Source organism: Lutjanus erythropterus, chromosome 17 (genome assembly GCF_056507025.1).
Source record: "Lutjanus erythropterus isolate fLutEry1 chromosome 17, fLutEry1.hap2, whole genome shotgun sequence".
Lineage (NCBI taxonomy): Eukaryota > Metazoa > Chordata > Actinopteri > Lutjaniformes > Lutjanidae > Lutjanus > Lutjanus erythropterus.
The window spans coordinates 23,041,901-23,061,179 of record NC_139333.1 but is presented as its reverse complement, the minus strand read 5'-3'; the positions used below and the strand labels follow the sequence as shown (position 1 = coordinate 23,061,179).

The following is a 19,279-nucleotide window of genomic DNA, read 5'->3' as shown; positions in this document are numbered from 1 at the left end:
TGTCATACTAATATACTGGTTAAGTCTTGAATTTCATGAAGACCTCACTAGAAATACTTCAACCCTTCACTCACCCTCAAGTGTAGCCAGGTGCAGGTTGTCTGAGAGGCAAAACCCAGGGAAAGAAAAGCCATGAGAGTGTTCGCTGCACCACATTAAGCTCTGACTGCAACAATTACGCAGTGATTGCTGACATCATTTCCAAATACAGCTGTGGTGTGTAGTGAGCTAAGCTACCAGTTACTCTACATCAAATGAAGCATCACAATACTGAAGCTATGCTCCCTGAGAGAAATGTACCAAGCTAAGCTACAGCAACATGGCAAAAGTAGTTCACTACATCAAAGCATTTTTTTAAACATAAAACCAATGTCATTGCAATTCATAGCTATTTCAGTGATCAATAAATCTGTCACTCAAACACATGCAGGCAAAAAATAAGATCTCTGTTCTTACTGCTCCAAAACCAATTTGGCAACAAAAACAATCAAACAAACAAACAATCAAACAAACAAACCATTAACATGTGCACCACACACAGTAATAACAAAATGCAGGTGTCGACAGTGTGTGTAGGTTCATCTATGTTTGTGTGTGTGCGTGCATGTTCACACCTGTGTTTGCATGGGTATACTCAGTTCAGACTTGGGCACATTTGCAGGACAAACTGTAAGTTAACTCAAAACTCAAACCACAGTAGCAAACAAATAAAGACCTTGACACCCTCTGGATCAGTTTCTCTCTGTTCTTACTCAAGTAAATTCATGATTGCACGCCTGTATTCGCCTACAGTAGAGACATAGTAGGAATCAGCTCGGCTTTTAGCCATGGACTGCAGCCAAAAGCTCCTCTGGGCTAAAACTTCAGAAATGCTGTAAAATAAAATTATATATATTGAATTACATTTCTGAAGTTTTGCTGGGTACCAAGCTTGCTCAACTTTTACTGGACTAACGTTAGCTTGTATGGATGCTTCTGCACTACTTGATCAATGAAAGAGCTAAGCTACTGAAAAGCTATATCACAAGACAGCAATGCTACCACCATGATACTCAAAAATGTAGTTAAACTTGTCATGCCGCCACATGTAAGACTGATGCTCATTGCTGTGAGCGTATGGTAATAATTGACCCTTCCTAACTCCTGCCCCTTTTTACTTCCCTGTACTTAGATATGAAATGTGCCAGGCTCGTTTATATTATACCACATTTTGAAGACGGTCAAAAGATGTCGTTGGGAAACCTGTAAAAGTGACATTAGCTATCAGATGTCACTAGCTAGCCAATGATTGATGCAGATTTGCTCATTCGTTTTCAAAATGGTGTCTGGGGGACCAACATAACCTGACACATCAGATGGTTTGTTACACAGAACCATCTGTGGAGTTGTCCTTAGAAACTGTTTGGAAAAGGACAACAAGGGAAGAACTAGCTTTGGCTTGACTATAAAGACACCATTATCTTCAAACCAAAATTTAAAGAAATTACTACAAAATTTTCTCAGTTTGGGGGTCTGTGGTCTAATGTGCATCTATTTTGGGGGTCCTTGACATGAAAAAGTATGGGAACCCCTGGATTATCTAACTATCTAGCAAACAATTAATGTAGATTAGCTAGCTAGTTAGCTAGCATTTTGATAACTTAGCTAACTTAAGATGTGACTGCTGTATCTTGCTTTTACAGATCCCCTAGCAGCATCTTTTGACCCTCTTCAAAATGTGGTTTTCTTTCCAACAAAGATGAGCCTCGCACATGGGATATCTTAGGAATCAGGAGAGGAGAAGGTTGACCGAAGTCATGCAAGGTACCAAGCTTGCTCAGCTATTATTCAACTAAACAGTGGATCCTTATGAGTGGAGAAACAACTTTTTAAACATTGCATCTCCATCTATTTTTTTTTTTTTTTACCAAATGACGAAAAGGAAGTCCAGTCAACAGCAGGATAAAATCACATGCAAGTGAGAACTGCTCCTGATGTGTCTCCGAGGTTCATTCAGAGTTTATTAGTAGTGCTTTGTGCAAACTATGGACTTAATGGATAATCAATTTGCTAATTAAAGCCATTAGAATAATCTCCAGGATCAGTCAGATGCCTTCTTGGAGCCTCCACACCACCCAGGCCTCCTCAGTGACCTGATTACACTCTTCTTGCGACTGTGTGCACTCGCTCGTGAGGGTGACTTAGGGTGGTTGGCACCTTCCTCTCCGTACACCTCTGAGTCTTCTTTTGCATTGTCTGCCTCTGCTCTGCTTAGTTTACGAACAGTTTCTACTGGTTCCTCCTTTTTGCCTTCTTCTTCCTCCTTGTCCACCTCCCTTTCTTTGTCTGGTGTGTCCGTACTCTCACCCTCCACCATGCAAGTCGATGTAATAATCATGACAGGTGGATTAATTTCTGGGGTCATGGCCTTCACCACGTTTGATAATAGAGGAGGCTTTGGCGCTTTCTTCTTCTTGGACGGGCGTTTGACTGGTCGGGGGCTGTTCTGGAGCTCCAGATGCTTCTGTATGGCTGAGCTCAAAACTTCCGGGTCTACAGATGCTCCATGAATGTCCCACGTCATCCCATCCTCGTCCCACTGCACCTGCTTCATGCTGCTCCTCCGTCCCATCTCGTCCCCTTCCTCCCCCCTCTTCAGACAGGACCTCCTCTTGTCCAGATCATGTGAGCAGGGAGAGTTCCATATCTGCTCATCTCCTTGTCTGTCCTCGTCTTCACTGCTCACTGGAAACATACTTGAGGATGGGGACACCAGATTGGAGTGGGACCCCACTGAGGCCTTCAGGTTCAGTCTTGATCCAGGCGGCGAGCCCAAAATGGAGTGAGAGCCCATGTTGGTGGTGGACATATTCCTCCTGAGGCACCACAAGGAGCCGATAGGGGAGGTCGTCTGCACCGCAGCATCCATCAGGTCTGGCTGGGAAGTCATTGTACCTTCCTCAACCTTTGGAGCCTTTGTGATGCCCTCTCTGGTGTTCAAGTGGCACCTGCAGCACTCACCCAACTGCGAGTCGCTCACAGAAGAAACCATCGGTGACCTCCTACCTCGGCTTGTCGGACAGCTTTGCCCCGGAAGCTCAAGATAGCAAACTGAGGCTCCCAGTTCTTGCCCTTTTGCTGGAGAATTAGGTGTCAGGCAGTTCAGCATTTGTACTGGGCTTGGCTCGGCACTGGGGACTGTTGCTCCTCCACCCTCCAATAACTGTGGGCCTCCAGGACTAGTGCGCAGCTCCTCTATCACACCATCAGCAAGGAATCCAGGACTGATGGATGACGCACCTTCTTCTCCTAAGCTAACAGATGAGGGGACTGGGGAAGGGAAGATAAAAGTAAGCAAGTTGTTCTCCAGGAAGCCCCCATCCTCTGTGCTGGTGGGGTGAGGGAGACTGGGGGAGCTGGATGACAAAGTTGATGAGGTGAGAGGCTGCAGGGGTGTTCGCAGTGGAGAGGGTGCGGGCGAGGACATGAGCAAGTCTTTCTGCTGATTTGTGCTCAGTGTTTGTAAAGAGGAAGAAGTTAAAAGATCTTCAGATGGTAAAGTTGGTGTCTGCAGTGGGGAGATTAAGGGAGAAGGTGTGGTTGGTGAAGAGGCTAGTTTAGACATTGGAGAGTAAGGGGTGTCCTGGGACAGACTTGAGGGGCGTGAGGTCCCATCTTTCCAAACAATTGTGTCTGGAGTGCTGCTGCGACTCTGTGTGCTGCTACACTGGCTCCAGCGCTGCATGTTGGTGACCCACCTGTCGGTAAGGCCAGGAGGGCTGTGCACCTCCATGTTTTGGGCTGTGAGCGACACCTGCTGGCTGTTGGTAGTGTTGATGTGGTGCAACATGTGAGGGTGCAGCTGCTTGAGTGTCACTGAGCTCTGTGGGGTCTGCTCAGAGGGTGTGTTAGTGCTGGAGCTGCGTCTCAGGTCCGTTCTTATCCAGGCCGGGTCCCGCTTGTGCGGCAGCCCTGTCGCCATGACCACATCCATGGAGCTCTTAGAGAGGGAGAAAATGGGTGCGTGGTCATCGTCATCCTCCTGTCCAACACTCCCAGCTTCACTGGAGAAGGAGACAGACTGACCGCCTGAATAACAGACAGGCTGGTAGCTCTCAGATGCGGGGCGCCCAGCCCTCGCCATGACAACAGCACCAACCTGCAAAAGAAGACACATCCTTAAGGGCTCTTTATCCTTAAATCTAGGGTTGGTAACATTAGAGAAACAGAACAGTGAATACGTTTGTGAAACAAAACAACAAAGGTTTGGGCTGCACATCGAAACAACCAAAAGCTTCATAAGTCAGTACATACATTGTTATTATAAAGATATCAACCAGAAGCTTTAAAGAAAGACATTTTGAGAAATACGCTTTTTCTTACTGAGAATTAGATGAGTAGATCAACACCATAACATTGCTGTTTTCAGTTTTAAGTTACAGCAAGCAGCCAGTTACCTTAGCTTAGCATTAAGACTGGAAATGGAGAAACATCTCATTTTTGATGCATGGAGCTTTTGTATTTGTAAAACTTTCCTAGAGCTGAGAAAAGCCTTTAAAAATCTGTGACATCATCACAATGTAAGGTCTACGGGCTGAGCAGGGACTTGCGGGGAAACACTACTGCACATATTCAGAGGGCTGTATATCCAGAAAGTAAACCTGGAAGCAAGAAAACCTTTTTGGTGTATGCACTAGGCGAGCAGCTCTCATTGGACTGGACGGGCACCATCTTTGCATACTGTATCTGGTTCATGTATCATAACCCCAATTCCAAAAAAGGACACTATGTAAAAAACTTTTTGGCTTGTATTCAGGTACTAGACTGACCTGCCTCCTGTCCGGACCTGTCTCCCATTGACAATGTGTGGCGCATTATGAGGTGCAAAATACAACAAGAAAGACCCCGGACTGTTGAGCATCTGAAATCATATAACAAGCAAGAATGAGAAAGAACTTAACTTTCAAAACTTCAACAGCTAGTCTCCTCAGTTCCCAAACACTGACTGAGTGTTGTTAAAAGAAAAGGTGACATATCATAGTGGTAAACTGTGACAACTTTTTTGGAGCGTGGTGCAGGCATCAAATTGTATATAAAGTTAAACAGTTTGAACATTTAATATCTCATCTTTGTAATGTATTCAGTTGTATATAGGTCAAATATTTTGCTAATCATTGTATTCTGTTTTTATTAAGTTTCACACAATGTCCCAACTTGGAATTGGAGTTGTGCATCTATGGTTTTTGCACTTTAGTTTGTTAAACCAACGAAATATAGCATGTTAGTTTGAGTGAGTTTTACAGGTGCTGGTAGGTGGATTTTGTCACTTTAGGACAGAACCAGGCCAGCTGTCCCCCCCTGTTTTCATGCCATGCTAAATTAAACAACTACTGTCTTAGGTTTTATATTTACCACATACATGTTAGAAGAGAATAAGTGTATTTCCCAAAATGAGCTATTTTTGTGATCTTTCTTTCTGACTCTGAAACACCCCCTCAACCCAGTCTGATCCCAGAACACACCCACACATTCACAAGCAGTCCCAGATTAGCCTAATGGGATTACACAGTCCAGATTATTTGATTATTGAGACAAAATGCAGATTAATTGAGACAGTTCAAGAGAGCATTTGGCCTTCCGTTGACAGAAGACAAAGAGGCAAATAGACAAAGAAAAGGAGAGACAGCAAGAATGGATGGTAGAGGTCACAGTTAACTTGTTATCTTCTTATCTTCCAGCTGAGTCAGAGCACATGTTGTTCCTAATTTTATCCGTCTGTGTATTCATGCTTTTGAAAGCAGATTATGACAGATCTTCAGTCCTTCACATACGGACAGTCAATTCTGCTATAAGTGATTTTTTGGCACAAACACTTTCATCAATCCATATTTATGTTAAAACTAACTGTCAAATTCATTTCTGTCTCAAACTGGCTTCAGATAGCCAGACTACTTTTTAATTTATCTTTACTGGAACAATAAATACTCCCATGAATGACTGTTTGTGTAAACAAAAATACAGTGTGATGTCAGATAAAAGAGCAAAATATCATCCTACCTTTAAATTTCCACCTCGTGTCCTGTTTTGCCCTCTGCCCTGCCACAGAGCAGGTACTGGTAAATGGCGTCTCTCCCTCCTCCCCTTCTGTGCTCACCCACACTGAAGCCTGAACTTGGCATCAGTGTGACTGTCAGGATCTCCCTCTTTGTCGGTGCCTGTGATGTGTGCAAGTGCGTGTGTGTGTAAAAAAGAGGGCCATTGCTCTGCCTTTAGCTCTGAGGATTAGCTGTCATCTCATTAGCTGCCGTCCAATCTCTGAACAGAGTGTGTGCGTGTGCATGTGTGTGCATGTGTGAAACAACAGTAGGTGGATGAGTGGCTAATCAGCATTTTGACTCTGAGTTGAGATCAGATCAGTTGTCAGAGCAGTCATATTACATGTATATAATTTAAAACAGTGGATTAATATAAAACAAGACTCCACAGACATGCAATGGTTCTGTAAGACTTAGGGCAGCGCATTTATGTTCCCAGGATCCTGGGTTTTTTTTGTTTTTTGTAACCCATTATCCATTATGTGCTGAACAGGGCTGGGCAACATAGGACTCTGGGAACATAGGAACCTGGAACATAGGACACTGTGAACATAATTCCCTGGGAACTTAGGACCTTGGGAACACAGAACCTTGGTAATATAAGATACTAGGAACATAGAACCCTGGTGGCATAGGGCCTTGGTAACATAAGACACTAGGAACATAGAACCCTGGTGGCATAGGGCCTTGGTAACATAGAACAATGTGAATATAAGACTCTGGGAACATAGAGTCTTGGTGACATAGGATGCTAGGAACATAGCACCTTGGGGAAAAAAAAACCCTGGGAACAAAGAACCTTGGGATCGTAGCACCCTGGGAACACAGGAACTTGGTAACATAGGACCCTGGGAACAAATGTAGGATCTTGGGAACACAGGACCTTGGGAATATAGCACCTGGATAACATAGGATGCTGGGAATGTAGAACCTTGGGAGCATGACACCTTGGGAACTTAGGACCCTGGGAACATAGAGCCTTGGTAACATAGGATCTTGGGAACTTGGAACATTGGTCATGTTCCCAATATGTGCCATATAAATGCCATATAAATCTTGGGAACACTGGAATGACCTCAGGCAGGGAATTGCTTTGAGCTAAATGCTAACCCGCATGACAATTACTATGTTCACTGTCTTAGTTTAGCATGTTAGGATGCTAACACTTTCTCAAAGCTATCAATATCAAAACATATTATGAATTCCCATCCATTCACTTGACACTGGAAAACAATGAAAAAACAAGTGTTTTCACAGGCTGGTTGTCTCTTTGTAGCTTGTAAACTGACCTGTACTATATATGTAAATTAAGTGACCCTTTAATGAAATTAATGCTGCTTTAGAGGTTAAAATACATAAATAATCTAAAACACAACAGTATGGTTTGTGTGTAATATGTAAATGTGGTAAAAAAGCCTAAATCAGTGGCCTGGTCCTTTAAAGGCTACTGACCAAAAAAACAGATAACAGCATGAAATAGTGAGAATCGGCCAGCTGTGTCGTAGTCTCTCTGCTCTCCAGGGTCACATACAGTAAAACACTTAACACACCACCGCCACTAAAGAACAACAGTCACAACAGTCGGTCTCAGTGAAAGCTGACACGAAGAAAACAGGAAAATGGCAGGTAAGCAATAAACTGTATTAGACTCGGTGTCTGCCGTGTACGATTCTTGTTAATGTGTGTTTTTGTTCAGACCAGGTGTTACTGTTGGCTGTTGGTCTGTCTGTGGGTCTCCTGTTGCTGCTGCTGCTGAGTCTGATGCTGTACTGTCTGTGGAGGAAGAAGAAGAAGGGTCGGAGTCAATACCAAGAGCTGCTCTCTACTATGCCTTCAGTCCCATCATGCTCTGCTCCGGTGATCCTGGTGTCTCAAGGCTCCTGTGCCACGTTAGTACCATGAAAAAAAAACACACAAATGATGCATTTGCAAAAAATGCTATTTGTAATTTCATTCTTTCAAGAAGTTTTTTTAAATCGAGCATTCCTGTGGAACAGTGGTTTGCACTCAATTTTCATTCACAGTTCTGAATGACAGTTGATTTAAAATGCGGCAGAAATCATTATTAATAACATTTATTCTGTGTGTGTAAAAGGCCCAGTGAGATTCCTTTCACCTTGCCTCCTCGCTTCATGACACAAAACCACGGTAACCTTAAAAACGATGAGGAGAAAGAGGAAGAAGAGGAGATGAGGATGGAGGCCCGGAGGGACATACTAGCCCATCGTGGGTCACTCTCAGTAAGCAGTAGGTCATTACTGCCTTCATTTGACAACATGTCAACATGTTTATAGTCCCTTGGAGTTTTTAAAGTGAAAGTTAGTCATTTGAAACCTAAATTCAAGGATCGTACTGGTGCAAACTAATGTGATTTATAGAGAGAAGACTTATTGTTGTGAAATATGTTTCAGCTGCTGCCAGAGTGACATGCAGCTGAGCTGCAGCCATGCTAGCTGGTCTGCAGTGATAGAAGAAGTATTCAAATCTTTTACTCAAGTAAAAGTAGCAATATTACTGTGTAAAATACTCAGTTGCAAGTAAAAGTCTAGTAATTAAAGTTATCAAACAAACTGTAGTGGAGTAAAAAGTAGTGCCTCTGAAATGTCTTGTGGTAGATGTATAAAGTATAAAATGAAAATATTCTGGTAAAGTACCTCAAAGTCCTAACTGTAATGTAACTAAGTACAGTACTTACATTCCACTACTGCTGCTCTGTGAGGCTGTGTGCTAACATCAGCATGCTCACATTGGTAATGCTAGCAGTTTATTACATTAAATATATGTTCTTCACTATCATATTTAATACTAATTAATCTCTACACAGTAATGCTCAAACATCAGTGTTTCTTTATTTCCACATCCTGTGTGGATCATTAACTGGTGAGGATGTTGACTTTTTTCCTGGGACCTGTTAGCTTTGGCTTCAGTCTCATAGTACAATATTATGCATATTTTATTTAACTGCACAGTTCACCCCAAATTGAAAATACATATTTTTCCTCCTACTTGTAGTGCCATTTATCAGTCTAGATAGTTTTCTGTGGTGCTGGATGTGTGTGAATACAGCCACAGCCATCCTCAGTCTGCTCTGCCCCCGCCTGTGTCCGTCTGTCTGTTTGTGTGTATAACTCTTTCTGCAGTTCTCACAGACAGTGAGCAGAGGAACAACATGGAGGATGTGATGTAACTCTAACCTTAAAACTGTGTGGTGTATTAGCTGGGGGCTGCATACCACTGCCAAACAGGCTGAAGCCAGAGCACAGCAAAATATGAGAAAATCAGGAAAGACAGTCAGAGGACAGACTGTCTGCAGATACAGACACTGCTGCATATAAGTGGGTCATAATTGATGATTTAGGGATTGTTTGTTTGACTCTATACATTGTTAGCAGCAATATCTTCTTCCAGAAATCAATCATCGTCCTAACAAACCCTTACACACAGTACAACTTGTCCCCATCAGGGTGGTACCCAGTGGGGACGGTGCTGGCTGGTCTCTACTCCGTCCCTCCTCTGAACGAGGTGGTGGCTCCTCCGCCCGGCATGGCCACTCGTCTCTGCTTCTCTGTGGAGTATCGACACAGCAGCCAGCAGCTCATGGTCTCCCTCCTCCGCCTGGGAAACCTCCCTCCCCGTTTTCATGGCAACGTGACTCTGGTGGAGCTCCGGCTTCTCCCGGACGACCGGCGGCCGCGCCAGGCCAAGGCCCGGGGCACGGGGCCCGACCCGGAGTTCAACGACAGCTTCGTTTTCCAGGCGAGGAGGACAAAAAAAGTTTAGGAAGAAATTGTGCAACTTTAGAAAGAAAAAGCACAAACAGATTGATGTATTTTGATTGAGTTTATCTCACACACTCTCTGTTTTCTCCGCAGGTGTCAGGTGTGTGTGTGCCTCAGAGCACCCTGAGTGTGTGTGTCCTGAGTGTGGAGCAGGATGGTAAACGCCATGCGGTGGGCAGGGTGCTGTTTCCTCTGGAGGGGGAGCTCGGTCAGGCCGGCAGGGTGCTGTGGAGGGACCTGGAGACAGAGGACAACACGCAGGTACACACAGAGGCTCACAGGACATTTTCATGTGGTCATAACCGCTCATAACCACTGTGTCACCTCTGATCTGTGTCAGTGTTCAGAGCTGGGCGACGTGCAGGTCTCTCTCTGCTACAGTCCGACTCTGCAGCGCCTCTCTGTGGTGGTTCTGAGGGCTCGAGGCCTGCAGCTGCTCACTGACACAGGTATGAAAGTCTGAGCTACATCAGTGAAGTGACCTCTCAAGGTTTTGGCAATACAGCATCTGTGTGTTTCAGGTGTGTGTGTCCAGGTGAGCTTACAGATACACACTCAAGTTGTGAAGATCAAGCGCAGCTGTGTGGTGAAAGCTGAAAGCGACCCCTACTTCAGCCACAGAATGACCTTTAAACTGCGCTCACAGCACCTGGACGAGGCCTGTCTGAGATTTGAGCTGCAGCAGCCGAACGACGTCCGCTCAGGTGAAAATAACAGCTGTTAAAAAGCAAAAATGCATGATGGGAAAGTCAAAGAAAAAATGTGTATTATTTTTTCAGCTGCAGACGTGAGACCTACTCTGTCTTTATTTTTCTCCCAGAGCGTCCAGTTCTACTGGGCGTGCTGGTGTTGGGTCCCTTCATGTACGCCAGGGGCCCTCAGCTGCAGCACTGGATGGACATGGTCAACACGCCACAGGAGCCGGTCAAACTGTGGCACGGACTGAGCAGGGCCACTTAACACCTGAAATAAGAACAATTACAGTCATTTACGTGTTTGTTTTAAACTGCTCCTGGGGCAGAAACATCACATACACAGCGACAGACAGCACATTTTTGACATTGTCTCTCATCAGAGTTACTACCTCTAATGTAGCTCCAGTCTGTAGTTGCTCCAGCTATAGTTAGAGTGTAAAGTTGACACGAGATGCTGAGTAACTACCAATCAGCTACTAAAACTGGTTGCAACATGATTCCTCTGGGCATAACCAAACTAGTTTGGGTGTAAAGTCATAAGACAAATTATCATATGAATAATTAGGGCTGGATTACTGTGTTGCCAATGATGCCGCATGGCTTTTTTTTTGCCATTTGAGAATATATTTCTGTGACATTTTATGATTTACATCCACCCAAGGGACATGTGTAACTATTTAGTTGTTAGACTTATTATGTAACTTCTCTCCATCATGCAACTGTTTTTATTTTGGTGATGCATGAACCACAACTTAGTGATAATTTATGTTATGACTCGGCTAAGTTTGAACATACACACAACTGGTGTATCAGGCTGCAAATCCTTCAATAATCACCCTGAATCATAACTGAACCTTTCTCTTTCTCCTACTTTCTTATTCTCTAATCACAGCAAAAAGAAATTATACTCACATATGGGAAGAAAACTATTGTCTCAACCATTAATGTGGCTGCATGTCTTAATTAATGTCCCACAATGACACTTTTCATTTATGGAGTGTTAATGACATCATTTGGGTTTATAATTGTTAAACTGAGCAACAACTAAATCAGTGTCATCTGTATAAAACAGCTGTAGGAATTAGGGAGGAAATTGGGAATGCACAAGGAAAAAAGAATAAATACTATTTTGCAAAAATTTGGTTATCAAAAAACACAGTTGAACAATCCTTTGAAAATGTATTTTACTTAATTTCTTTTAATAATATTTTATTTTGTTACATGTATGTGTGTATGGAGGACAAAAAAGACCTACGCTTAAATAAATAAATGAATAAATACATTCAGATTCAAGTACATAAATAAATGAAAAATCACCACATTCTTATATTTATTTATTTGTGTATTTTATTATTTGTTTCTGCATTTAATTGATCATGTATTTAGTGATGGGGTATTTTTAAAAAATTCAGAAGAAAATAAGAGAAGTACTTCCTGGTCTTGTCCAGCAGGGGGCGACGCGCGTCTTTCTGTCAGTGAGAGCAGCCGCAGTTTGAACCACCGAGTGTCAGTGAGGAAGTGAGTCGAGATCATGGACGTAAACGTGGAGCTGTGTTAAAGTTATTATCGGTTTGTTCGTTTGTCATCATGAAGATCAATGAGAACACGTTACTGCAGGGACACAGAGTCGTACTGGTCCCCTACAACGCAGAGCACGTGCCCAGGTAACGTCATCAGCTGATCGACTCACCTCTACTATCAGCTGCTGTTAGACACATGAGAGCCTCACTGTCTGTTGTTTTCATTCAGTCAGTTTGTCTCATATTCCTGTTAATTCTTTCATTTGTTCCTCTGCTGTGTTTAAGAAAAAGTTCTCATTATTCTACTTTCATGGTTAAATAATCAAATTAATTGTTCTTCTTAATACCAACTTTTCATTGGTGAAGAAAGTAGTCAGCCTTTAGCAAAAGTTCCAATACCACACTGTAAAATAAAATACTATATTACAAGCAAAAGTCCCGCACTGAAACGTGACTTAAGTAAAAGTATAATTAAGAAAATGTACTTAAAGTATTAAAAGTAAAATTACTCATTGCTCACTGCAAATTTTCCTGAGACTGTAATATTATTACATAGATAGATGCAGGATATTAGAGCTGCAACAACTGTTTATTTTCATAGATTATTATCATTCTCGATTAATAGTTGTTATGATATTGCTTTATTTCACAGTAATGACCTGCTCACTGTACATTATCCTGCTTGCTGCATGGTTATGTACCAAAGAAATCAATAATCTGACACAAAATATTAATTTTAAAATGACTTTATGGCTTTATTTCACAATAATGACCTGTTCATTGTACATTATCCTGCATATTATTAATTTTAAAATGATATTAGTGGTTTAGAATCAGAATTGAGTATTTATGTAACACTGGTAATTAAAAAGAAAAGCAGCAGATCCTCACGTTTGTGAAGCAAATGCCTAGTTCCGTTCCGAACTAGGTATGGGATAATATGAAATTTTCATTTGCTAAAATAATTGCAATTCACAATATTATCCTTTGTGTTAAACATGAATATTCCAGCTTTTTGCCTCAGTGTTCACCACACACAAATCAATCAAGTGAAAACAAAAGTAAAGCATCCAAAACACAGCAAGAGTAAATAATGTGAATAAAACAAACAAAAAGAACTTTTCTCCTTTTGTTTCAGGTATCATGAGTGGATGAAGTCTCCTGAGCTGCAGCAGCTGACGGCTTCAGAGCCTCTGAGCCTGGAACAAGAGTACGACATGCAGAGGAGCTGGAGGGAAGATGACGACAGTAAGAGATCATCTGCCTGTAATCTGCGCGCAGAAAAATAACATTTTCAGCCCTGATAAATGCTCTAAAGAGCTGTTTTTATTTCTACAGATCAGCCAGCAGATCTTAATCAGCTCTCCAGGTTTAAAGGGACAGTTAATCTTTAAATAAAAGCTGTTTTATAATTTTTTTAAAACAATAATTTAATTCCAGAGTGCACGTTCATCATCTTGGACAAGCAGCGATGGGCGGACAGCAGCATAGAAGAGGAGCAGTGCATGGTGGGAGATGTGAACATCTTCCTGACTGACCCCACAGACCCATCTTTAGCTGAGCTGGAGGTCATGATAGCAGGTGAAGCCCAGCGTGTAAAAATTATTCAAAAGCAGGTTTATCAGACATCTACAATCAACCTGTTCTTTGGTTTTTACATTTGAACTACTTCCCACATGTATATTTCTGTTTTAACAACATTTTCCTGCAGTATTTTTAATTCTCTGACACTTTTCAACAGAGCCCAGTTACAGAGGCAAGGGCATCGGGAAAGAGGTGACCCGAATGATGATGAGCTACGGTGAGCAGCTTAAAGGATAAATCTGTAATATATTCACTGCAATAAATCAGAAAATGGACATGACATCAGAGATTAAAGAAACATTAAGTTGAAATTCTTTCTTCTCTGACGACAGTGCTACAGCTGCATTTTGTAATTTCAATTTTGGTCTGCAACTCGTGTTTTTGTCTTCCTTTTTAATGTTAATTAGAGTTCAAAGTAATGCTGAATACTTGCTGAATGAGTGTCTCTTTATGAGTCATAAGAAATCTTTAATAATATTTTAGAAGGAATAGATGTTTACAATGGTTAAATTAAGCAATACGTTGAAGGAGTCTTGCAGGCAGCCACTGAACTGTATTTGTGTGTGTTTACTTCCATCAGGAGTCACCAAACTTGGGATCAAAAAGTTTCAAGCAAAAATTGGTCTGGAGAATCAGGTCAGCATCACCATGTTCAAGAAACTGCACTTCCAAGAGGTAAAAAAAAACAAAAAAAAACACGTTGCTGTGTGAGGCGCCTGATGATAATACTAATGAGAATATGAAAGTTTTACAGGTCAATCTCACCATCATCCTCTGGCGTCTGCTGCAGGTGTCGGTGTGTAACGTGTTCAAAGAGGTGACCCTGGAGATGACGGTGGACGAGTCGGTGCGGACGAGGCTGCTGGACGACACGGCGGACATGAAGGAGAGAGACTACAGACAGACCTGCAGCAACAGACAGGAGCTGCTGGTCTCATAGAGTTGCACTAAAGACTTCCAGCTGTGAAGAAGATCATTCTCCACACGCATGAGGAGGATCTGAAAACCGGTGTGTACATTTACACACCTCCACTCTCTCTCTCTCTCTCTCTTCCTCTTTCATGTCATATCTTTAACTGTCCTATAAATTAAAGGCATAAAAGCCTTAAAAATATTTTTTAAAAAAACAAGAAGGAAACCGGTGTTTATAGACGGTTAAAGTATTTATTTTTATTTTTGTGCTGCTGGTAGGTGGACTTTGTTGCCTTTGAACAGAGCCAGGCCAGCTGTTTGCACCAGTAACTGCTTTTTTTCTCCTTTTAATTTGAAAAGCACAAACCCTTCTTTTTCTTCCACTTCCTTTTGTGCACTAAAATCCCTCTGGGTTCCATTAAACAGTTTTTTCTTTTATGTCCTGATCACGTTTGGCTGCAGCAGTTGTAGCAGGATCTGATGCTGAGAGTGAGAAATGAAATGATGAAGGACAGAAACATCCGGTGGTTTTTGATATCTGGTGGTTTTCACCGGATGTGGTTAATTCTTTTTGGTTTTTCATCCAATTAAATCCTCACGCAGGCGCTTATCCTGCAGCAGCAATACTTACGAAGCAGAACAGTGAAATTAAAAATACATAGGTGAAATGTAAGTTTGTGCCTTTTTAAATTTGCCAATATAACTTTGACTGATTCTGACTGTACTGTTTTAGAAACTCACCAAAAATTAAGGGGTAAATAATTTTGTCTTTAAAACTTCAGTGCACAAATACACAATAAGTGCACAAGCATGTTTGAGAGACTCAAGAGTTGCATTTCCTTTTTCTGGTGCGCGACAATAAAGTCTAACTGCAATGAAACACATCTCTTGTGCATTACAACAAACATATTTGTCTCGTGTTCCTCCTAATTGCTGCATTAGTCTGCTGCATTTCTCATAATTTTCTCGTTCAGAACCGGAAGGCTGGCGGTTAAGATCCAATGCCAACTGCAGGAGCTTTATTGGACGTCTTTAATATCGCGCCACGTGACCCCAGATGTGAAATGGAAGGATATAATTCTGCTGGTTGTATCCTCTCAGACCTCAGTGTGCCATTTGCTCCATATTAATTGGTACATCCGGCATGTAGTTTTGTTTTGTTTTTTCAGTTTTTCTCATTCAGTGATAATGTGACCCCGGCTGTCAGAATCCAGATGAGAGAATTAGATGAGCTGATTATGTTGAAGTTATCACTGTGTTATATGAGGGAATTTTGTGACCAGGTTTCACCTCTCAGGTGACTTTATGGCTGACGGAGCCTGTAGACAAAACTCAGGGCTGTTTTGGGGGTTTATTTCTAGTTCATCTATTTAGAACTGAACCATAAATATTAAAAAGCAAAGGATGATACTCTGTAAAGACAGAAATGCAGCAGTATATATTATATAGTATTAGGTCTGGAAGAAACTGAACATGACTTTTAGTCTGATTAGAGCATTAATAATGCAGCGGCTCCATGGGCGCCAGTTATGCACCACACATTTCCAATGGGAGACGGTCTGGACTGGTCAGTCTAGTACCTGAAATAATGATCTTGTGTGAAAACAACCATAAAAAACAAACAATATTCAACAATATGTTATTTGCTCAATTGATCTAAATGTATATAAATACCATTCAGTCAAACCTTGATATCATCTTTTTTGTTTACCAACCGTTTAGAAGAATCACCTCACACTCCTATGAGGCAAAATCCTGAACATTTTATCACTCCAGGAAACATGAATCTGCTCTAACAGCGATTTCCCACAAATGTGTTTATGACTTTCCTTCTTGCGGTCAGCCAGACCTCGCTGAGGACAACAGGCAGGCTTGAATATGTCTGTAATTGTTCATCATCACTTAAACTTCCTCTGATGCAAGGTTTTATCAGGCTAATGGTGACTGTGGGCAGTGATTCTCACAGCCGCTCTGCTCTGTCATACGAGTTCATCCACATTATGTCTGAGGTATTAACAGTGGAAGTCAAATATACGGTTAAAATAATGTGCGTCCAGTGATGATATGGACGTCAACTGTCATGCAAATAGATTTGCAGCTTCTGGTCCTCAGCGTTTGTTCTGTGGAGTTTGATTTCCTGGTTCAATGTTTAAATTAACTGTGTAAACTGTTATCAGATAAACCAGTTCAAACCACCCAACAACAAAACATTAAACTGGAACTCCTGCTTTCGATCATCTGTCCAAACCAGGCCATTAAACTGGTAATAATACTAGAACCAGATCATCCTGAAGTGATAACAGTATTCTGTCAAAATAAATTTCATTTAGAGGCCGCTGTAAATATTTTTGTTCCTCTGCCACTGAGTACTGAAAATTGTCAAGTACCGAAAGTCAACATTGAATGCCGTGTCCTTATTCTTTATATTTCTTGATTTAAATAATATTTTGGCCACTTGTAGGCTGCATTTTTGTTATTTGTCAATGTTAACGCAAACTTAAACATATAGAAAATGTATTTGCACTAGTATAAAAGAAAAAATAAACATTAATTGAATTAAATGTGTTCCATCAATTATGTAAAATCTTATTACACAAACTCAATCATTCTCAATTTATCTGGTTTGGATCCCAAGTCCTAACTCATTAAGAGAGGTTTTTTTTTTTTTAAATTGGCAAGTTGTGTTCACCACCGTTCTTCTTGTGTTACAAAAACACAGAGGCGTTTAAATATTTCTTGCAGTGCATAGCCATTTATTGATGCTGACCATGTTTGAACATGAACAAAGCTGTACAAGAACCACAGCAACAAAGGCAGCTTTTTTTTTTTGCATGAAGACGCCCCAACAAATGAAACATTTAAAAAAAAAAAATCGCCAGTTATACTGAAATATCTGCAAAATAATCTTTTTTTTTACCCTATATTTCTATAGTTCACATTATGTAATAGATCATAAGAAGAAAGGCATGTCAGACTGCTAGTTGAGTATCGGTTGGTCTGTTTTCACCAGATGATTTGGGGATTCTGAGTGTAACCATGGAACTCTTTAAAAAGGACCAAACCACTGTTTTTACCAGTGATATCCCCTTAACAACCCTTTTCTGTTTTTTGTTTTTTTTTTTTGGGACTTTTCCTGTCTGCCATGCAGCCACTTCTCTTCATTTTGTCTGTGCAGTGTGGTAATCAATTCAGACTCTTGAAACTTTTGTGTAATCCATCCACTGTTACAGTTAAATTACGTTTGTGGTAAAGTGCGTATGAGTTAAAAAAGTGTGCACTGCATCATTTTGTTACAGTAATTTCACTTTGATTAATATGATGGATCCCAAATCTTCAGTTTCAAGAGTCTGTTCATTTCTTTTTTTTTACAGAGATCAATGGAAACCCAGTGATTTTACTGAAAGCAGGTAAAATCCATCAAAAGATCAGCATTATTTGTAAAATGCGTATCTGTGACATAGACAAGATTTCTTGAAAAAAGGGGATACATGTAAAATTAGCAGTAGGGTCCTGCATGTAACGGATGTAAGGATGTGCATTAGAGCCCGACTGATACTGGATTTTTGAGAGTGATACAAATATCAAAAATATTTTTAAAAATATCTAATTTTATTGGCTGATATCAATTTTATTTACCGAACAAGAGCTAAAACATATGGAAGCCATTTCTACAAATATGACTGGAAAAAAATCCTGTAAGTCATAATGAGACTTTATGAAAATAATGACTTGGCATCTTAAAATAATGACTTATTATTGCAAAATAATGAGCTGGTATTAACATAATAACCAACTCACAAATTAATGTCTTATGAGACACAAAGTGAATGTTTTGAGTTAAGTCATTAGTTTGAAAAATTAGCATTATTTTGAGATACTAAAACATTATTTTGCAATATTAAATAATCATTTTCAAAAAGTGTCATCGTAGTTTTTCATTACATTGGAAGAAATGGACTTCCATAGACAATCTGTCAAATCGATTGGTCACTACTTAGCTACTTATTTGTAAACGGATTAATAATTACAGCCCTTTACTGGGTAATGAGTGGACATTTTGCCCTCTAGTGGACAAATCATGTAATGTCGACAGTTTCTAAATGACCTCAAATATTTCTTTGGCGTTTCTGGACTGTGGCTTTTAGTTAGTTTTTTGCCCGATACTGTTATTTATTATCTGACAAGATAAAAATCCACTCATGTATCAGTTTGGCTCTAGTTTACATGCCAAATGTGTGTATTATAGAGCTGCAGGGATTCATCGATCAGTTGTCAACCATTAAATTAACCACCAACTATTTCAATAATCAATTTCAGATTTTTTTTAAATAAAGAAATGTATATATTCTCTGATTTTAGCTCTTTATGACAATAAACTGAACATCTTTGGGTTGTGGACAAAACAAGACATTAGAGAATGTCGTCTTGGGCTTTGGGAAACACTCATCGACATTTCGCCATTTTATAAACCAAACAACTAATCGATTAAATGTGACAATCAACAGATTAATCAGCAATGGAAATAACTGTTAGTTGCAGCCTTGGCGTATTAGCTGTGAGATTTAGCTGGTGTTAGTGATGTATGACTATAAAGACAGAAGAGGCCACAGACGAGTGAGTTTTACATTCACACAGCCTTCACTGCACATGCTCAGACTGCCACATTAAACATTGGCTGATGCATAGACAAATAACACGTAAACGCTGCACTGACC

General features: G+C 40.8%; 3 protein-coding genes across 3 annotated transcripts; 2 read left to right on the top strand and 1 right to left on the bottom strand.

The window, feature by feature from the left end:
- Nucleotides 1–1,700: 1,700 nt before the first annotated feature.
- Nucleotides 1,701–6,465, bottom strand: LOC146312246 (uncharacterized). The gene is made up of 2 exons (XM_084741101.1): nt 6,037–6,465; nt 1,701–4,138 (listed from the first exon to the last, which is right to left on the bottom strand). The coding sequence occupies exon 2, from the start codon at nt 4,121–4,123 to the stop codon at nt 2,081–2,083; it is 2,043 nt and encodes a 680-aa protein (XP_084597227.1). The 5' UTR covers nt 4,124–4,138; nt 6,037–6,465; the 3' UTR covers nt 1,701–2,080.
- A 1,295-nt stretch (nt 6,466–7,760) lies between these two features.
- On the top strand, nt 7,761–11,362 carry syt15 (synaptotagmin XV). Its single transcript, XM_084741223.1, is given in 7 exon segments — nt 7,761–7,963; nt 8,170–8,321; nt 9,538–9,939; nt 9,942–10,149; nt 10,151–10,302; nt 10,375–10,557; nt 10,674–11,362. Coding segments are annotated over 7 exon segments (1,365 nt in total). The 5' UTR covers nt 7,761–7,835; the 3' UTR covers nt 10,814–11,362.
- Nucleotides 11,363–12,037: 675 nt separating this feature from the next.
- On the top strand, nt 12,038–18,070 carry nat9 (N-acetyltransferase 9). Its single transcript, XM_084740841.1, has 7 exons — nt 12,038–12,212; nt 13,207–13,316; nt 13,509–13,649; nt 13,810–13,869; nt 14,233–14,327; nt 14,443–14,661; nt 17,936–18,070. Exons 1-6 carry the CDS (start codon nt 12,136–12,138, stop codon nt 14,590–14,592), a joined length of 633 nt encoding a protein of 210 aa, XP_084596967.1. The 5' UTR covers nt 12,038–12,135; the 3' UTR covers nt 14,593–14,661; nt 17,936–18,070.
- Nucleotides 18,071–19,279: the final 1,209 nt, after the last annotated feature.

What these genes read in the sequence shown, in the direction of transcription:
- LOC146312246 (XM_084741101.1), bottom strand. Translation starts at nt 4,123, where the DNA reads ATGGCGAGGGCTGGGCGCCCCGCATCTGAGAGCTACCAGCCTGTCTGT.
- nat9 (XM_084740841.1), top strand. Translation starts at nt 12,136, where the DNA reads ATGAAGATCAATGAGAACACGTTACTGCAGGGACACAGAGTCGTACTG. An exon ending in AACGCAGAGCACGTGCCCAG is followed by an intron (nt 12,213 to 13,206) that starts GTAACGTCATCA and finishes CTTTTGTTTCAG; the next exon opens with GTATCATGAGTGGATGAAGT. An exon ending in CCGAATGATGATGAGCTACG is followed by an intron (nt 13,870 to 14,232) that starts GTGAGCAGCTTA and finishes TACTTCCATCAG; the next exon opens with GAGTCACCAAACTTGGGATC.